The 21,061-nt window shown below is 41.9% G+C and overlaps 1 protein-coding gene across 1 annotated transcript in view; it reads right to left on the bottom strand.

The window, feature by feature from the left end:
• Window positions 1–12,220: 12,220 nt before the first annotated feature.
• The window catches only part of OLFML2A (olfactomedin like 2A), a 99,219-nt gene continuing 90,378 nt past the window's right edge, over window positions 12,221–21,061 (bottom strand). Inside the window, exons 7-8 of the mRNA XM_040442381.1 lie at window positions 18,885–19,070; window positions 12,221–16,963 (exon numbers count right to left, since the gene is read on the bottom strand). Coding sequence (XP_040298315.1) covers window positions 16,362–16,963; window positions 18,885–19,070 — 788 coding nt within the window. The 3' untranslated portion in view covers window positions 12,221–16,361. The remainder of the gene's footprint in view (window positions 16,964–18,884; window positions 19,071–21,061) is intronic.

Here is a 21,061-nt window from a genome sequence, read left to right on the forward strand (position 1 = left end):
TAATACTGTATTACAAAAACAATTGATGTCATTTTAGTTGCATTTGGTTCTTTAAAAAGTCCTTGTAAGATTTCATTCTGAACACAATTACAAATGTACACTAAATTCCCTAAAACCCTTTACAGCATTGGGGGTTGAATAATTTTAAACACAACTGTATTTAGATGGACATTACATTCACCACTACCACACAGGAGAACACAGCAGCACCACATACTTCTTACATCCAGTGATGTCACTTTTCTATCATCCTCCTCCTGGTGCCCCAACATTGTTATCCTACTGCTACCCCCGAAACTGTGTCCACTGTGCCCTCAAATACTATACTGCAACAATACAGTACCATACAGATAGTCCCTCCATACTAATAGTGCTCCCCATAATCCCACTAATACTAATAATTCTCTCCCAAAGTGACCTCATTATTAATAGTGCCCCAATAGAGATAATGCTCCCTGAAAGTACCCCTGTTAGCAGTCGAGCTCTCCATATTGTACCAAACAATAATAACACCCACCAATATTACCCCCGGTAGTAGTAATAATGCCCCACAATAGAAATAATGTTCCTCATAGTGCCTCCAGTAGTAATAAAGCCTCCCATAGCAACAGTGATAACCCTCCCATCGTGACCCAGAAGTAAAATTTCCCTCAAAGTGTCCCCAGTATTGATAAAGACTCCCCTAGTGCTCCCAAAAAGTAATAAGGTTCCTTTATAGTGCTCTCAGTAGTTATATCTCTCCTATATAGTTCCCCCAGTAATTATAATACATCCAGTAACTTAAAGCCCCCATAGTGTTGTTTACCTGGACACATTAAATTATCTTCCTGGAAATTAAATAGGCACAAAATGCCGACCTGCTTTGACCTCCAGCAATCAGCCGTATTGTGTGGAGAAAGTGTTCAACTTCATTATAGTGACACCAGTGGTCAAATTAGGCATTAAATGTTGTCTATTCAAAACAATGCAAAGCAGAACAGGACAGGTCCTCAAGAGGGAGAGTTGTTCTTCTATACCAGTGCTACCAACACTGGCCAAGAGGTAAGGGTCCTGGACAAAGGATCCCTACTATTAATGACATTAAATTCCCTAATATGGTGTATGAAAATAGTTTTTCTAAACCCTTATCCCCCAATCAACATCTATACATAACTTTTGCACACTCTTTCTGCCTTACGTTCTCTACTACATATTTTGTTCTCTTTTAATAAAGGACTTGGGTCACAAATTGCAATATTCTCAATTATTGAGGCATCGATACAATTGGCTTTTACTAGACAGCTTAGGTGCAGCTCAGTCACATTAACTTGAATGGACATAAAAGGTGTTATGCCATGACTAATGTAAAAAATCTAAATCAGACACTGTGAGGAATATGGATTAATATTTACTGTGAGCCATGTCCTCACACCCACCATTTGCTGAAAGATGGCAGAGGAAATCAAGCTCCACAGGGGGGCCCTTCTTCAAAGCCACAGCCAGATAGCAGAAAACTCCTAGCAGGCCACATTTTGTTACATTTCACACCTCCAGTCAGACAGCACGGATCCTGCAGGAAAACCCCCAAGCAGGAGGTATCAGCCCTTACCAGGATCAATAATACCTCCCAGACATGTTGGCACCTACATTTCATTAGGAATTATGAATCGCCCGGCCATCGCAGGCGCAAACCGGATACATATTTGTGTCCCGATGGCCACGAGGAATGTGCCCATGTTCTTGGTTTGATGGTGGGATGCCAGGGAAGGGAGATACAGTTGCAAGTAAAAGTATGTGAACCCTTTGGAATGATATGGATTTCTGCACAAATTGGTCATAAAAACAATAGACAATCACAGTCTGCTTAAACTAATAACACACAAAGAATTAAATGTTGCCATGTTTTTATTGAACACACCATGTAAACATTCACAGTGCAGGTGGAAAAAGTATGTGAACCCTTGGATTTAATAACTAGTTGAACCTCCTTTGGCAGCAATAACTTCAACCAAACGCTTCCTGTAGTTGCAGATCAAAGTAATTGTTGACCATTCCTCTTTACAGAACTGTTTTAGTTCAGCAATATTCTTGGGATGTCTGGTGTGAATCGCTTTCTTGAGGTCATGCCACAGCATCTCAATCGGGTTGAGGTCAGAACTCTGACTGGGCCACTACAGAAGGCGCATTTTCTTCTGTTTAAGCCATTCTGTTGTTGATTTACTTCTATGCTTTGGGTCGTTGTCCTGTTGCAACACCCATCTTCTGTTGAGCTTCAGCTGGTGGACAGATGGCCTTAAATTCTCCTGCAAAATGTCTTGATAAACTTGGGAATTCATTTTTCCTTCGATGATAGCAATCTGTCCAGGCCTTGACACAGCAAAGCAGACCCAAATCATGATGCCCCCACCACCATACTTGGGATGAGGTTTTGATGTTGGTGTGCTGTGCATCTTTTTCTCCACACAGTATTGTGTGTTTCTTCCAAACAACTCAACTTTGGTTTCATCTGTTTTCATCTATTTTGCCAGTACTGCCAGTACTGCTGTGGAACATCCAGATGCTCTTGTCCAAACTTTAAACGTGCAGCAATGTTTTTTTTGGACAGCAGTGGCTTCCTCTGTGGTATCCACCCATGAAATCCATTCTTGCTTAGTGTTTTACGTATCGTAGATTCGATAACAGGGATGTTAGCATATGCCAGAGACTTTTGTAAACCTTTAGCTGACACTCTAGGATTCTTCTTTACCTCATTGAGCAGCGCTGTGCTCTTGCAGTCATCTTTACATGACGGCCACTCCTAGGGAGAGTAGCAGCAGTGCTGAACTTTCTCCATTTATAGACAATTTGTCTTACCGTTAACTGATGAACAGCAAGGCTTTTGGAGATACTTTTATAACCCTTTCCAGCTTTATGCAAGTCAACAATTCTTAATCGTAGGTCTGCTGAGAGCTCTTTTGTGCGAGGCATCATTCACATCAGGCAATGCTTCTTGTGAAAAGCAAACCCAGAACTGGTGTGTGTGTTTTTTTTATAGGGCAGGGCAGCTGTAACCGACACCTCCAATCTCATCTCATTGATTGGACTCCAGTTGGCTGACACCTCACTCCAATTATCTCTTGGAGATGTCATTAGTCTATGGGTTCACATACTTTTTCCACCTGCACTGTGAATGTTTACATGGTGTGTTCAATAAAAACATGGTAACATTTAATTCTTTGTGTGTTATTAGTTCAAGCAGACTGTGATTGTCTATTGTTGTGACTTAGATGAAGATCAGATACAATTTGTGCAGAAATCCATATCATTCCAAAGGGTTCACATACTTTGTCTTGCAATTGTATACATATCTCCCCACAGAAACCAACTAACGGTACCATATTTGGACTCTACTTGTAGCCAGAACCCAGGCAGATCTGTTGGTCCCAGAACCATCTCCCTGTGACCTTCTGGCCTGAAGCTATGAACCCTAAAGGGTTTTGCGGGTCATTTGCAGCCAGTCCAGCAGAGGGGGGGTGGACCCCTCCCAAAGGCCGGGAGGGGAGGGGCCGGCTACAGGTTAAGAGGCTTTTGCCAACAAGTGGGCGGGTCTTTCTCTGAAGAAGGGTCACATCGTGTAATGTGTTTAGGAGGGCCCAGGAACTAGCTGACATCACTGCCCTTCATGTGACTACAGCTAAGAACACACCACAACCGAAAGGAACTTTTATCTTACCCAGTAACTGACTTTTGCTCTGCTTAACCCTGTTGTACCTACATAACCTGTATCTGTAACCTCAGACCACTGTATATATTCTCTGCGTATATTGTGTTATATCTAGTGTGCCCTTAAGGCGATTAAATATATAATTTAATCTTGTGTTATCTTGTATCTCGATCACGAATCCCCACGTCCGTGATTCGGCCTAGTTAACAGCTACCCCGGGTTAGTTTCTCGCCCTATATAATCCCGTTAGCGGACTGGGCCTATATCAAACGAGAAGCTGGTGGCAGATACCCGGCCTGAGACAGCACTGTTTTCACTGCGGCAGTGAAAAGGCTCTCTCAGCTTGTTGCCTCTCTGTGCCCGCGTGGACAGAAGGTGTCTGTGTAAACTGTACCAAGTTGACCTAACCTGCTCCTCTGGAGGACGTAACGTCACGCTTTGGTAACCCGTGACCAGGTTGTTCACCCGCTGGAACAGCCTGCCGGAGTTCCTTGCCGCTTGTGTGAAAGTAGCCTTAATACTAAGTCCAGTATGGCCGTCCCTCTAGTCGGGTCCTGAACCAGTTGGTAAAGTTAATTGTCTTTGGTTATTGCCAAGAACCTGTTTCCTTTATGAGATATACCGGTTTCAGTTTCCCAGTCTATATCTGGGTAGTTGAAGTCCCCCATAATAACCACCTCATTATGATTTTCCGCCTCGTCTATCTCGTTTAGTAGTAGATTTTCTGTGGACTCTGGTATATTAGGTGGTTTATAATAAACTCCTATTAGTAATTTATTGTTGTTTTTAGCTCCATGTATCTCTACCCACAGTGACTCCACATGTTCATGTCCCTCACTTATATCTTCACGGACTGTGGGCTTTAGACAGGACTTTACATAAAGACAGACCCCTCCCCCTCTCCGGTTTTGACGATCCTTTCTAAGCAGACCGTAACCCTGTACATTAACTGCCCAGTCATAGCTATCATCCAGCCATGTCTCAGTTATTCCCACTATGTCATAGTCCTCCTCACACATCACTAATTCCAGCTCCCCAGTTTTATTAGTCAGGCTTCTGGCATTAGTATACATACATTTGAGAGGTTTATGTATATTTTTTACCCTACACCTTTCCTTCTGAACTGTTCTAGTCCCTTCTTCCATTCCTCCCCCAGTCCCATTACCTTGCCCCACGGTCTCTATCTGCACTATTTTCCCCTCCTATAATGTAATCATGCTTCCCCCAATATGGACCATGACTTCTGGATCTTCTCCAGCCCCTCCCAGTAATCTGTCATCCCGATCCGTGATGTGTCGAACTCGAGTGCCAGGAAGACAACACAGTGTTAGACGATCCCGGTCTTTGAGACAGATCGCCCTATCTGTTACCCTAATAATTGAGTCTCTCTCTAACAAAGGTAGAACCAGCCCTGTACCCCACATTGGTGCAGTGATCTCTACATTCACTCCTCCAATTGCTCTGCTAGATTATCTTCAATCTGGCAGCTCAAGAGTGTGTCCTTTATTATGGGGGGTGTCCTTTCTGCTGCAGCTCTCTCACTGTAACTACCGCAGCTTCTAACAGAACATATGGCTGGAGGCAGTTGAAGATTTAAACTAAGTATGTTCAACTAGCTCAGTGAGAAGAACAAAAAATAAGGATTAAAAACAAACAGCAGGTGGCGCTATACAGATACCTATTATTAAATAGCTCTCTGGTTTTACTACATTTTTAATTAAATGCTATTAAAAAAGTATTTAGTTCCAGGTGCTGGTTTGAAAAATGTAGAATATGTGTCATGACACAACCCCTTTAAAGGCTATGTACACCTTTGGGGACAATTTTTTTTTTTATTATTGCATTGTACTCATTTTGAACAAAAAAATTTTTTTGAATTGGTCTTTATTAAAAATATGGCTTTTTTTCTGTACAGAGCTGAGATGCTGCAGTGGCAGCCTGTGTATTTTCTCTCTTTTCGACGGACTCCTTATCTCTGCTCTCTGACCCTATAAACACTCATTATAGCTCAGTTCTTATCTTACTGATAAGAATGTGGCTTAAATAAGTGTTTATGACCTCTTAGTAGTTTAAAGATAAGGTTTATTAGATGACTTGCACAAAGTGAAAGTACCAGTCACACAGTTAGAAAAACAGTTAACCCTTTGTGACAGAATGGCTTAATATTTTTAATAAAGGCCAATTGAAAAAAAGGATTTTTAGCCAAAAATGAGTGACGTACAATTATAAAAAAAAAAAAACTGCCTCTGAAGGTGTCAATAGCCTTTAAACTGCAATACCATACACTGCGTATAGACAAAGATGTTGATCCCAGTGGTTGGACATGCTGATCATGTATTGATGGCAATATTCCAGTAATAACCATTACTATGGAACTAACTATGCAACTACTAAATCAATGCAGCACAAATTAAAAAAGATTATGTTAATATTACTCTTCATAAGGCTACTTTCACACTAGCATTCGGGGCTCCGCTTGTGAGCTCCGTTTAAAGGGGCTCACAAGCGGCCCCGAACGGATCCGTACTGCCCCAATGCATTCTGAGTGGATGCGGATCCGCTCAGAATGCATCAGTCTGGCGGCGTTCAGCCTCCGCTCCGCTCAGCAGGCGGACCCCTGAACGCTGCTTGCAGCGTTCGGGTGTCCGCCTGGCCGTGCGGAGGCAAACGGATTCGTCCAGACTTACAATGTAAGTCAATGGGGACGGATCCGTTTGAAGTTGACACAATATGGCTCAATTTTCAAACGGATCCGTCCCCATTGACTTTCAATGTAAAGTCTGGACGGATCCATCTGAACTACTTTCACACTTAGAATTTTTTTTAAACTATAATGCAGACGGATCCGTTCTGAACGGATCCAAACGTCTGCATTATAGGAGCGGATCCGTCTGTGCAGACATCAGACGGACCCGCTCTGAACGCTAGTGTGAAAGTAGCCTTAGACTGCTGTAATAATGTAATCCTCAAAACGCTCATCTATGTTTAGAATCAAAGCGAGAAGTTTAATTTAGATCTCAATTAAGAATTTACGGTAATCTCTGTCTGGGAATGTCCAGCTTATTTCAGTCCTGTCACACGTGGACTGGCTAATAAAACTCAAATGTCGGCCAAATAGAGGGCACATATGGACATTAAAGGGGTTCTCCAATATTTACCACTTGACCTATCGCTAGGATAGGTCATCAATATCAGATCTGTGGAGGTCTAACTCCCTCTGGCTCTGAAAATAGGCAACAGACCTACACAGTTCTGACCATTGTGTAGAGGGACTTCAACCACTTGATCGCTAATCAAGTTGTGTAGTTGTATCTGTGTAGTTCAGATTCCTTTTTCGGGCCATGGAGCTACTCAGCTGAATGTAGGGATACATGGTGTCAAATCCCCGCCATTTTAATATTGATGACCTATCCAAGGAGAATCTCTTTAAAAAAAACTTTTTAGCATACCTTGATAGTTCCCTAGGTTGAAAAAAAAGTCACAGGTCCATAATGTTCAACCTTTCTTAGATCAATTCTAGATCCTCCAATGCTAAATTATTTAGAATCCTAAGTGTAGGGCATACTACAGTAGGACTATATACAGTATATACGTCTCACAATGTACAGTTCTTGGAAAAGAATAAATAATGGGCCAACTTTTGTATCGACCACACATATATTTATACATACTCGATTCTTCTAGAATCTCATTACACAAGTCCTCTCATCTCATGTTATCATCTAGCCCACCCTAGAACCCCCTCAAGTTCTCTTATCCCATGTTCATGATTTGATCTTACAAGGGTTTCTAGAGGGGCAGTGTTACGGTGAATTGGCAGGTTTCTTTTTATATACAGGTGAAACTCGAAAAATTAGAATATCGTGCAAAGTTCATTTATTTCAGTAATGCAACTTAAAAGGTGAAACTAACACATGAGATAGACTCATTACATGCAAAGGGAGATATTTCAGGCCTTTATTTGTTATAATTTCGATGATTATGGCTTACAGCTTATAAAATCCTCAAAGTCACAATCTCAGGTCCCCTTTGCTCAGGGGGTATGGACTAATTAGCTGACTAGAGTGTGAGACTTTGAGCCTAGAATACTGAACCTTTGCACAATATTCTAATTTTAATGCGATTCCTTTTAATTTGCATTACTAAAATAAATGGACTTTTGCACGATATTCTAATTTCACCTGTACATCTTATTTTTTGCTGCTGCATATTTTAATATATATTCCATATTTTAATATGTGTGTCAAGGGGAAAGGCCAGAAGAGCCAAAACCCTTAATAGCTTTCTTTAAAATAGTTGTCTCACATCAGACATTGATCACATATCGCTAGGATACACCACCAATGTCAGGTAGGTGCAGGTTCCACTCCTATCTCTAGAATGGAGCTCCCAAAGTTAAAAGCAATGCACCGCGCTAGTGCGGCCGCTCTCCATTCATTTCAATGGGAGTGCCGAAAATAACCGAGCGGTGCGCTTGGTTATTTTCAGAAGTCCTATAAAAAAGAATAGAGAGCACATAGCGGAGGTGTGGCCACCACTCCATTCACTTCTATGGATCTTCCGGAAATACAGTTCCATAGCAATGAATGGAGGGCGGCCCCAAAGCATGGTGCAACTTTGGGAGCTCTGTTCTGGAGGCAGTTGTGGGTCCTAGAGGTTGGACCCACACCCATCTGACATTGGTGGCATATACAAGCGATATGCCACCAATCTTTTGAGACAGCCACTTAAATGATCGAGCAGCGTGATCATACAGAACTCTGCCAGAACACTGAGAGAACTGTTCAGCTACCTGTCTGGTATTGATCTGATCTGTATGATCAATACAGGGTATAAAGGGAAGCTGAACATGAGGCGTCCCTTCAGACTGAACATCCAAACAAGACACATGGCTGGAGTCTGGGGAGATATCTAAACCACCAGATCTCCAGGTATTATCTCCTTATTTTCCTTAGACCACCAGGAAATAAAATATATACCCTCCTGTGGGTCCATTCACCCACAAAAACATGGACACCGGCAATGTGCGTTCCGCATTTTGCGGACTGCACATCGCCGGCACTAATAGAATATGCCTATTCTTGTCTGCAATTGCTGACAAGAATAGGACATGTTCTATTTTTTTCGGGAACGGAAATGCGGACCCAGAAGTGCGGAACAGAATTGCGGACGTGTGAATGGGGCCTTATACTGTATATCCTGGACCACCAGATATCGTTTTGAAACTGGTGTAAAGGAAAACCTGCTTAGTTACGCATAGCAACCAATCAGATTGCACCTTTCATTTTACTGTTCTGAAAAATGAAAGGTGGAATCTGATTGGTTGCTATGGGCAACTAAGGATATTTTCACACTTGCGGCAATGTGATCCGGCAAGCAGTTCCGTCGTCTGAACTGCCTGCCGGATCCGCCGATCTGGATGTGACAAAGCATTTGTGAGACGCATCCGGATGCGGATCTGTCTCACAAATGCATTGCAAGAACGGATCCGTCTCTCCGCATGCAGACAGGCGGATCCGTCTTGTATCTTTTTTCACATTCCGGCATTCCGGCATTTTGAATGCACTAATACAATCCTATGGCATTTCGGCAAGTCTTCAGTTTTTTTTCGCCGGAGATAAAACTGTAGCATGCTACGGTTTTATCTTTTGCCTGATCAGTCAAAAAGACTGAACTGAAGACATCCTGATGCATCCTGAACGGATTGCTCTCCATTCAGAATGCATGGGGATAAAACTGATCAGTTCTTTTCCGGTATTGAGCCCCTAGGACGGAACTCTATGCCGGAAAAGAAAAACGCTAGTGTGAAAGTACCCTTAGCCATTTTGTTTTACACCACTTATCTCCCCCATGTTGTCTAAACCTGGATGTGTCCAATTCTCCTGTGATAGGGAGTATTAAAATATATATAACAAAATGCAGCTCACAAAGTAATTCAAGCCTTCGACTGATATCATTGTAGTTTATTATTTACTTTCATTGTTCAGCAGAACATATAGATGTTAACTTCATTCTAACGCATAAGTTACTTTAAAAAGAATAAAAATGAAATACGCCATATTCGTGGTAACCATTTTATACTGAGCACAAACCTCACTCGTACAAGATTAGCTCAAACCATATCTAAGTGGCAGCAATGAAAACGTAAATGACTGGCATTAAATTATTCGTCGGATGAATGCACATGTTATATACAAATGGTAAAGCAATATCCTAATTTACATACGTAAAAAACCAAAAACATGTATTTCCTATTTACAACAGATAAAGAATATATTCAACATATTTAATACAGCTTTGCACGATATAAAGAATGTAAATACTTCTTTTACATTTAGGGCTTGTTCCCATCTGCATTGAGCTTTCTGTTCCTTTAGAACAGAAAAAGCAGGAAAAAAATAGATTTTTTTAAGAGGATCGAGTGATGGATGTCAACAGAATATGTTTGCATCCATCATCCTTTGACTTGCAAAATAAAAACCCAAAAAACTGAAAGCTCTTTTTGTCATGTATCTGTTACGTTTGGCGGAGAGAAAAGAGGTGTAGACAGGACTTTTTCTTCCGCCAAAGATCGCTGATACATGACAGAGTGGACGCTGAACTAAAGCAACCTGTCAATCAAATGCATAAGACTGACTTCTTTTTCAATTCTTCTGTTCTTCTGACATATTGGAAGAACGGAAAGCTCAACGTAGACGTGAACGAGCCCCTACACATATAAGAAACACAAAACATTGAGAATGGAATTTATGGATGGGTGAACTAACATTTATTTATTTTTTATTTAAGTCGGCAATTTAGTTAACTGACCAGATTTTAACCAACTTGTGTGTCCAACCTCGTCAGTTAAATGGGTTGTCCGGTTGGGTGTTTCTTTAGATTGATATTAAAGGGCTTGTCCTATCTTAGGTAGGTCTGATAGGTCAATATCAGACTCACTTATATAGCGCTGGCATGTTCTGCAGTGCTTTACAGACACCCCAATCACGCTGTTCCTATCGGGTCTCACAATCTAAGTTGCCTATCAGTATGTCTTTGGAGTGTGGGAGCAAACTGGAATACTCGAAGGAAACCAACGCAAACATGAGGAGAACATACAAACTTCATGCATATGATGACCTTGTTCAGACTGAAACCTATGCTAACCACTGAGCCACTGTGCTGCCAGATAAACGGGAGTCCGATTCCCATGACTCCCGCCGATCAGCTGTTTGAAGAGGTCATCGTGCTGCGGCCTCTTTCTAGGTCATGTGACATCACGTTCATCGCTCACATGGCCTTGGCGCATCTTAGTCCCATTCAAGTGCTGCAATACCAAGCAGGACCGCTAGGCAATGAATGGCGCTGTGCTTGCTAAGCTGTGAGCAGGTTGCGGCACTCACAGGAGCTCCACATCCCCCTTAAACAGCTGGTACCCCCAAAGAAAACAAATCAAAATCTCAGAAAAAAAAAAAAAAAGAAAGAATACGCAGAAAGAAAGGAAATGCCTAGAGATGCTTATGTGGTTCACCGCTGTGGCCAGCAGTAATTGGCTGAGCAGGAGTCTCCAGACATTTCCTGTGTGTCAAATCAGGACCAGAAAGTGGAGACCCTGCAAACTCGGTAAGCATTAGAATGGGAGGGGCATCCCTTCTTTTCTATTTTATACTAAGCCATTTCTAAAAAATCCCCCCTCCCTGGACAACCCCTTTAAGATCTCTCATAGCACAAAGGAGTCAATTGAAAGGCTAAGTGTGTGGCTGTATAGATATTAAACTTTTCTAATAACTCACGAATGCTCTGAATTCAGTGGAGTTGGGTTTTCTAGATCTCTGTGGATTTTAGGACTTGCTAAAAAATTGCTATATATTTTGTTCATCATAATGTGTGAAATCCACTTTAAAATCTACATGATAACCCATATTTTGACACGTGTGGATTTGCATATAGACTTTTAAGGGCTCCACTACAGATAAAAAGTTTTATAACAATTTTACAGACCTGTAAAAAGGTAAAATTTTAATCTTCATATTATAGAAGCAAAATCCAGGCACAGTGCAGTTCTTCTGGATGAAACTTATTATACAGAACTGTTTGGTAATCTGAGTTCAGTTCTCTGGAACCACTGGGGTCCAAGTGTTATGTCCAACTACCAGTGGTGGACTGCCTTAGATCTTCCATGAAAACTTCATGGTGGGCCGAAGCGCAGGGAGCCACCTGAGCCCTGTCCGCCAGCCAAGCAAGTAATGATCTGACACTACTAAAGCTGGGAGCGCCAAGTACCTATGTACTTGTTGGTGGCTACAGGTGGCCTCCTGACTACCGAAATCAACTGTATTGCCATCCTGAAGCAACTGCAGTAAGAAGACAGAACGTGGTGTTGGCCACCACAGTGGGGCATCTTCTGGGAGGTATTTTGTGCTGGAGCTAGAACATTATTTTGTAGTGCACTACATACATTTTGTAGTGGTAATTTTGTTCTGCTGGAGCTCGCAAATTGGTATTGCTGGCTCTACTCCTACTTGTGTTGTCCCCAAACCCCCTTTTATTGGCACTGGCTTCTGACAATTTGGACCCACCTACAACATGGGGCCACTTTTTTTTTTTTTTTTCTCCAGGGCCACTTTAAGTTTCCAGTCTGCTCCTGCCTACTACTGTTTTACAATAATTTTTTGGAACGTTTATCTATTTTTCAAATCATATTTGTCTTACTCCTGTACTTTCACTGTTCTTAAGATGCATCTGAAGAAGTCTAAAGTGGTTACAGATGGTGTCTTACACTGAAATGTAACATCTGAGATGTAGAAACAGCGAACAGGCTTTTGGACTTGGCTTTGTTAAAGCTATAATATATGCAGTTTTACTTCAGCAATTCTACAGTGTCACATACTAATGTTGTTTTTATGATTTAAAGGGCTTAATGGTTGGAGTTTTATCATACGTCACTTAGACATTTCAGAAAATTACATTGATGGGGTTCGGGAGCTGGGACCTCCTGCTAACACTTGGAAAATGTCTTCTCTTATGCTCTTCTTGGATTCTAGCCTGTGGAATCGAATCAGTTGCTGTTACAGAGAACAATGGGCACTGTTCCAAAATGTTCAGGCCACTATCAATCACTGAGTCCCCTTCTTTTATGGCATCAGTTTTGAGAATTGTACAAATTATCTTCAGACATGTCTTTATGGAAGGATTTTACTCTTTAATTATCTAGTTCAAGGCTTTATACGGTCATATTATTTAGTACTGTGCAAAATTCATTGTAATGTTATATAATCCCAAAGTTAGGAACCATGAGCACAGATCCTGAATTCAGCATCTTTAGAAATCTATAGGTTCATGGTGATCCTTCATGTGCGCTAGGTGTTCCTTTCTCACATATCTAATGAGGTATCACACGGCGACACGTAGAGTTGGTATCAGTACATAGTACAGATCCATGGTGCAGTCCATTGCTCTGTGAACAACAACAGTGTATATGAGCCCAGAAGTTGCTGTCATAATGAATCAATTTCAAGTTAAAGTCATACAGAAATATATAATTTATTAGTGATTTTGCAAACATTAAGCCCAGGCTACTCAACAACTTCCATGCAGCTGCAATATGCAACTTACAGTCAATTCTTTTCTAGACAAATGTAATTTCCAGGGCCTTCTACATGATGATTGCTTCACGACAGTGTTGAGTGGGCAAAAGGCCATATATAGGCCAGTCTGGGTATATAGTCTGGCTCTGTGGTCTGAAGCTCTCCTAATAACAGCAATCTGGCAGTGCCATCTGAAGCGCCATCTATAAAGAACAGCCTCCATGTTTAGTCTGTACCTCTACTATAACAGTAGCCTGTAGTCTGGACTGGATGAGTCTGGCTGTATCTGAAGCAATCAAGATATGCCATAAATGTCTGAAGAAGCAGGTCTCACCTCTTGCACCTGAATCTATCTGAAAAACTGAGGTCCCTAACTGTTGAAGTGGCCGTTGTGAAAGGACTACACTGCATAATTTTTATTCACTTTCATGGAAGGTTGAACCCGTACTTACCAGATGTTTATGGCATGATTGATATCGTACATGACAATCTCTTTCTAACAAAGCTACAACCAGTTCTATACCTCATATGGACCAAGAGCTCCATTAATGGCTCCAGGTGCCTGCTAGATTCTCTTTGGGCTGGCTTTCTCAGGGGGCATGTTCTTTTTGGTGTAGCTCTCTCCCTGTTAAGAGTCACCTGGGCCTGTCCTTTCTTTCGCAGCTCTCGCCATGTATCTGTCCCAGCTACTAACAGTAGATATGGCTTTTGGCAGTTGAAGGATGGAACTGAGCATGTATGACCACCTCAGGAGATGGACGTACACATTACTAAACAGATTAAACACCAGAGGGAGCCATAATAATCAAGTAAACTGAAAATCTCAGAACTACAGGATTTGTAACAGAGAAAAATGTACAAAAGTTATTTTTTCCATGTTGAATTAACGTAAAATTTAATGATGGCACAGCCCCTTCAAGTCACTTAATTATTGGGTTCCATGTACAGTCAATGCTAAAATGCAAACTTCTTTAACAACGACAAAAATTTGAAGGATGAATCTACTCCACATACTGTAGTGACAGACTCAACTAGATGGTGGCCGTGGGGGGTATCTTCTCTAATATGTCTAACTGCATGGACCTCAAAGTTAGAACCCATGTTTTTTTCTAGTCATTTCGGGTATATTAGTAAGGAAAAAAATCAATATACATCCTACAGTAATGGAAAAACACATGCACAGCTGTCAACTGTACTAGAAATCTGAATGATGTGGATTACGAGCACATAAACTAAAAGGAAACATCTTTATCAGAGAACTGGAGAACCAACACAGAATGCTTCTAAACTGTGGGAAAATACAGCTGGCACCAGGGAGCTGGCACACTGGACTTATTCCTTCAGGCTTGGCTGTGTTTGCTTGTTAACACCCATTTATTGAGTGAAAATGCACAGGTGAAAAAGAGTCATTTCCGTCTCTTACATTTTCGAAGCAGAATAAAACTGTCAGACATAATCCCAAAGAGATTGGTTTGCTGTTGTAAATGTTAAAGATGTGCTCTGTATCATTAGGAGGGGGAGAATGTTGAAGCAAGGGTATCTTGATTTAAGACAGCACATACTGAAAGCCGTGTGTAAAAAGGGTTATTTTGAAATTAAAAATGAAAGAAAAAAGCAATTGTGTCTAATTTATGTAGGATCTCTACAACTGGTGCTGCTTGAGGACACATCTGAGATGCAACCAGATATGTTCTTCAGTTCAAGCAGCTCTGTTGTAGAGATCTTTTACTGTGTATCTCCACATTTTGAAGACCAGACCATCCAGATCAGCATCTTCTCTCCAACACTATTCATCCTTTGTGAATGCCCTTTGTTCAGCAAAACAGCAGATGCACTAAAGTATCTCAAGCTAACAAGCTTCGCAGGAAATGTACAGATGTAGCAAATGTTACATTGACATCTATGTATCTATGTAATGCGTTACAAGTCAATTTGTTTACGGAGATCACATATGACAGCTATCTGCAGTATATTCCTGACACTCTCTGTGCTATGTATGGTTGTCTCATAGAATCCACAGAAAATGAAGGCGCGCCCATGACTTGAGCGCCACTGGCATGTCTACATGCAGCAGCGCTCAGTTTCGTGGGTGACAGAGTGAGAGGTAGAATTTTTTTTACTTATTATATTGTAAATCCATTTAATACTTAAAGGGCACCTGTAAGCATTATCAATCCTATCAAACCGGGCATACTACCTGGTAGGGTTGATCCCGCAGATTAAAATGATACCTGGACTGTGAAAATCGGTTGCAGCGTTCCCAAGAGGCAAGATTTTTATTCTCTATGCAATCAATGGCTTCAGAGCACTGAGGGGTGGGGCCTACGTGTCTAGTGTTTGTCACAACCCCTCTGGTGGTAAAGCCCTAATTTTCATAAAGAATAAAAGTGTTCTTTTCTCAGGAACGCCACAACCAATTTTCACAACATACGGTAGGTATTATTTTAATCAGTAGGATCAACCCTACGAGGCAGTATGCCTGGTTTAATAGGACTGATCCTGCTAATAGCTGCCCTTTAGAGAATGAGAGGGCAATATAAGAAAGTTTAATCCTGGATGCCCCTTTAATAAAGAAAGTTAGTGGAAAATGGTCATGATAATGAACCAAAAAATGAATAGTTAATTTTTTTAAACAAAATTATCCCCTTTTAAATAACATTCTATGATAATATATGATCTAAATGTAGATGTTTGCTGTTTAGGAATAATCATATTATTAGGTGTGGGGTGTCAGTACTTTCTTTGGTGGTCGATCAAATGAAATTTTGCTCCCAGCTGTTCTGTGTTCAGTTTGTTCATTCTCCTTCATCGGGGTTAAACTTAAAAAAATAGGATGTCAAAGGGCTAAAAAAAGAAAGTGGTGGTCTTTTATACGTTGAGCCATTCATCTCAGGTCCATTCACACTTTTACAATTTTGTTCAGCTTCTTGACAATGGATTAGTCACATACCACATTTCTGGGCCATTACACTTGTCTTGGCCAGAGTATTTTCACCTCCTAACAGACAGAGGATAATACTTTAGTTGCTCCCCAAGCAACACGTTATAACTGATGTGTAAAAGTGCTTTCTTTGTGGAGGACCGATCTACGTCCTAACAAGCTATCAATTCCTTCAGCCAACAAAATTCACTTTGTACGTCAACTGGTGCCCATTGTCCCAGGCGTATAGTACTTTTTCTTTCGGGTTATAGTCGATCTGCGTGGTAAAGGCATACTCGTTAACGAAAGGCAACTTTGGATCTGCATCAGTATCTGTGTGAGTGTCATAGGCATAAGAGATCTGTCCTTCCTTTTGGTTGTAGACATCCACCGCATACAGAATGCCGCAGATTATAAAACAGTTTCCATAGGAATTACGCTTGAGGCCGGTTTTCCACGTCGTCTCCTTCTTCACAGATAAGTCGTTAGGGTCTAGTTTGCTGATAACTATGACTTCTTGATGGGAGTATTCATAGTCAACGGAGGGGTAGATGACCCATAGGCCGCTTTCATCTACGGCAAAGTCGATATCTGAATGGCCTCTCCATTTCCACGGAGTGGTATCTTCATAAACTACGTCATGCAGAAGAGTCCAGGCTGCTACAAAGCGCTGCTTCAAGTCATACTTAATGATGTTTTTAGTAAAGGCTCGGTTGTAATAGAAGGCTCCTTGGAATACAACATGCCCTGTCCCGATCCAGTTGTAAGGAACCTTATACAGATTGCTCCAACGACCTGTAGAAGGTAGATAGATTGTAAAATAAAGCATCACAACCATAGTAGTGAAATCAGTGACAAAGATACTATGTATGTTGACTACGGCTAGTTTCACACTAGTGCTAAAATGATCCAGCAGGCTGTTCCGGCCAGAGTTCATCACATCGGGCATAGCCAGAAGGAGCCAGAGCACCGCCAGGCTCCACTGACTCTAACGGGACCTAGTGAGGAACCAATCTGTTTCCAGCATTAGTGCCAAAATTCGCTCAAATACTGTTTTTTGTTTGGCCAAATCCTGCCACTAATGCCGGAAACAGGCTGGATCCCCGCTTGGTCCCAGTATAGTCAACGGGCTCTGGTAGTATCCAGCAATGCCTCATAGGATGAACTCCAGCAGGCTGTTCCTCTTGGATTATTTTAGCGCTAGTGTGAAACTAGCAAGAACGTGATTACAAAAAATGCAATATAGGGTACAGGAGCAATGCCACTCGTTCTATTGACTTGGATAATAACCATATCAACATGAGAAATTGTGCTTTATCTTGGGTAACATTTGGCTTAAAATGGTATATGATAGAGACAGATCTGTATTTTAAAAGGTGTTATCTAGCCCTATACTCACCTTACCAATCCCCCACTGTTTCTGCTTGACACTTCACGGTACCCCATCCAGTCTCTGCCTCCTCCCCTTTAAATATGCTAGTAGAAGTAGGATAATGCCGGACCATAGGAGCCAAGCGTGTGGACAATAAGGGGCGCACTTTCACAACCAGTTGATAAACAAAGTTCAATTTATTGTATGACTATGCATTTCTGGGTACCATTGACCCCTTTATCGAGTCTGGAATGAAGTCAGCTTAAGAGCTGTCACGCCCGCTGATCGCCCGGCACGTGGAGGACGCTGACTATAGTCAGCGTCCTCCACGTGCCGGGCGATCAGTGGCCATGACAGCTCTTGAGCTGACTTCATTCCAGACTTGATAAAGGGGGTCAGTGGTACCCCGAAACGCGTTGTCATACAATAAATTGAACTTTGTTTATCAACTGGTTGTGAAAGTGCGCCCCTTGTTGTCCACACGCTTGGCTCCTATGGTCCGGCGTTATCCTACTTCTACTGTCTACTCGAGGAGCGGTGTGGCTCCCGCCCAAGGCGATTGGACAAGTCTAGGCTGCACCAACTGTTAACTATTTCTATTCGGCCTTCATTGTGGTGGTGCCCAATTTGGTGGAACCCAAATAGGTGAGCAAACCATTTCTTACTATATGTGAATTTAATGTTCACTTGACATACTCACCCTATGAGCGCCTTTCTCTCCTTATTGCCACTATTTGCTTTCAATATGCTGGAAATGCTCACTCAACCAATCACTTGCTGAAGCCGGTCACCACTAAGGCAAATGATTGACTGTGTAGGCACTTTTTATGGATCCAGGGGGAGCAGGAAGCAGAGACTGGCAGTAGCTCATGAAGTGCACAAAACCAGTAGGGCCAGGAAAAGAGTCACGCTTGCTTAAGAAGAGTCCTGGTTATTTATAAGCTTCTCCCTGCCCACCTGCTGACGATTGGTAGTTGTCTCCTAGAGAGACTAAGGAGAGAACTGGCAATCATCAGCAGGTGGACAGTGAGAGCAGAAGCTTATAAATAACCATGACTCTTCTCAAGGAGCCATGACTCTTTTCCAGGCCTGGGATGTGATGATTATAAAGCTGGTTGGCGCCAACCACTTACTTTTAGCTCATGAATGGCACAGCACTGAAATCGGCAAAATCGCCATGGCTGTCAGTATTATATGTGAGCAGCAGAATTTGCTGAAAGGTTCCCCTTAAAAAAATATTCAGGTAGCAACCTCTATTAATCATAGAAATAAAGCCAATGTATATAAAAAAATAAAAAAATTATCTAAAATATTGTACACGTTATAAAATGACTGAATTCATACCTTGTTTGAAATTATCCAGATTCCTGAACTCCACAAGATTATTTCCATAGTAATAATTAGTGACATAGATTCTATCATCCTTTGCTGCAGGGTCCTTCATCCACGCTCCTTCATTGCGACCATAACTTTGATGTTTCTTGGGTGCCTCAACCGATGCAATGGTGCCTTCACACTCTCCTTCTTTGACTGAGGGAAATTGCCTAACATTACTGATGGAGCTCATTCATGACAACATTTCCATCATTGACTTAGACCACCTCAAGGCTAGGTTGACTTCAAGTCTTGTGAACGTTTGGCGTATGCGCCAAGGAAAGTTCTTATTCACTGGACAGAGGCCAAAAGAGTGTTCTTTTTGCCTCCATCACCTGGAATGCATGGACATCAATGTATAGCTATACAATGACATACATCGGAGGAGCCTATCAGAGTACCTCCAACCTAAAGCTCTGACCAGGGCCTAACACTGTATTAGGTAAACTGGGTGGTAAACAAGAAGGACTGGGTACCAGTGGAAATATATTGCCACTTTTATTGTTTTCCAATTTTATCGATATTAAAGTGGTTATTCACGTTGATTTTCTATGCCTAGAATAGACCACCAATACTTGGTCGGTGGGTATCTGACTACCAACACCCCTGCTGATTAACTGAATGGAGGGGCCACAACTCTCCAGTAATCTCAACTCATTCATTGTTTACTAAGCAATAGCGCCTTACCCAAGGTTGTGGCTGTGCCTGGAACTGTAGCCCACTTCATCTCAGTCCCATTCAAATGAATGAGACTAAGCTTTAGTGCCAGGTACACCAACACTGCTCTGTACAGCTGATAAGAGACGGTGCTGGAATTTGGACGTTCACCAATCAAATATTCAATCGATAATCAATAATCACTAAGATATGCCATCAATGTCAGATGGGTGCAGGTCCAATCTCTGCGACCCGCTCCTATCTCCAAAAGGGAGCCTCCAAAGTGAAGGAGAGTGCACTGCGCATATTGGGGCATGGTCTCCATTCATTGCTATGGGTTTCTGAAAAATGTTAGTCCCGTAGCAGTGAATGGAGAGCCCACAGCACATGCATGACCGCCAGAACTTCCATAGCGGGGAATGGAGGGTGGCCGCACTTGCGCCAGCACAGTAGTACGGCCTCAGAGAGCTGCCATCAGTTTTTTCACAGAGAGTCCCATAGCAGTGAATGAAGAGCGCACCGCACATGCACGGCCACCATTCCATTCACCGGAATTCCCATGGTAATGAATGGAGGGTGGTCACGCTTGCGTAGTGCACTCTCCTTCACTTCAGGGGACCCATTCTGAAGATAGGAGCGGGTCTAGCAATGTCTTACATGGGAATACTCCTTTTAGGTCCCAGAAACCCTTTTTAACATGAAATAAACCTCATATAGTGTAACTGTATACGATGTGATTTGTGATACATACAATATATTGCCTATATAACAGACTGAACAAATTGTTCTGAATCCATTACAGATAATGGGGGAGATTTATGATGCTGCTTAAAACCAAAAGCTTTATTTGTCGCTCGTAGCAACCAATCACAGCGCACCTTTCATTTCTATATTCTGCTCTGTGCTCTGTGATTGGTTGCTATGGGCAACAAAGACTGCTCCATAAATCTGCCCCCATGTTCTGTTCAGAAATGTTGAAAGTTGACATGTAGAAAAGTGCTGCGCTACGGACCACAAAATCCCCGAAAGCGACTTCTAGAAAGGAAATGTCACTTTCTCCTAATCAATAACACAACTCACTTAGAAATTGTCTTTTACAGCTGGCACGTTTCTCCAGAATAGAATGAATCATCTTGAAGATTTTGGGATTAAATCATCAGAAGACATATTGTCTAGCATTATCCCAGAGCTTCCCATTTGCATTTTAACCATTAGTTTCGAAGAAAAAAAAAGATTACATTTTCCAAAAAAAAAAGTATAACAGCAACACAAAATGCTGGAAATATGTGGAGATTTTTTTTTATTTGATGACCCATCCTCTGGATAGGTCATCAGTATCTGACACCCGGAACCCCCGCTGATCAGCTGTTTGAGAGGGCACCAGCGCTAGGACATGTGACATCACGTTAAGGCTCCATTCAGAAGTCCGCACTTTGGGTCCGGATCCGTTCCGCGTGTGGACCCATTCACTTTCAATGGGGACGGAAAAG

The sequence above is a fragment of the Bufo bufo genome, chromosome 8, assembly GCF_905171765.1.
Source record: "Bufo bufo chromosome 8, aBufBuf1.1, whole genome shotgun sequence".
Lineage (NCBI taxonomy): Eukaryota > Metazoa > Chordata > Amphibia > Anura > Bufonidae > Bufo > Bufo bufo.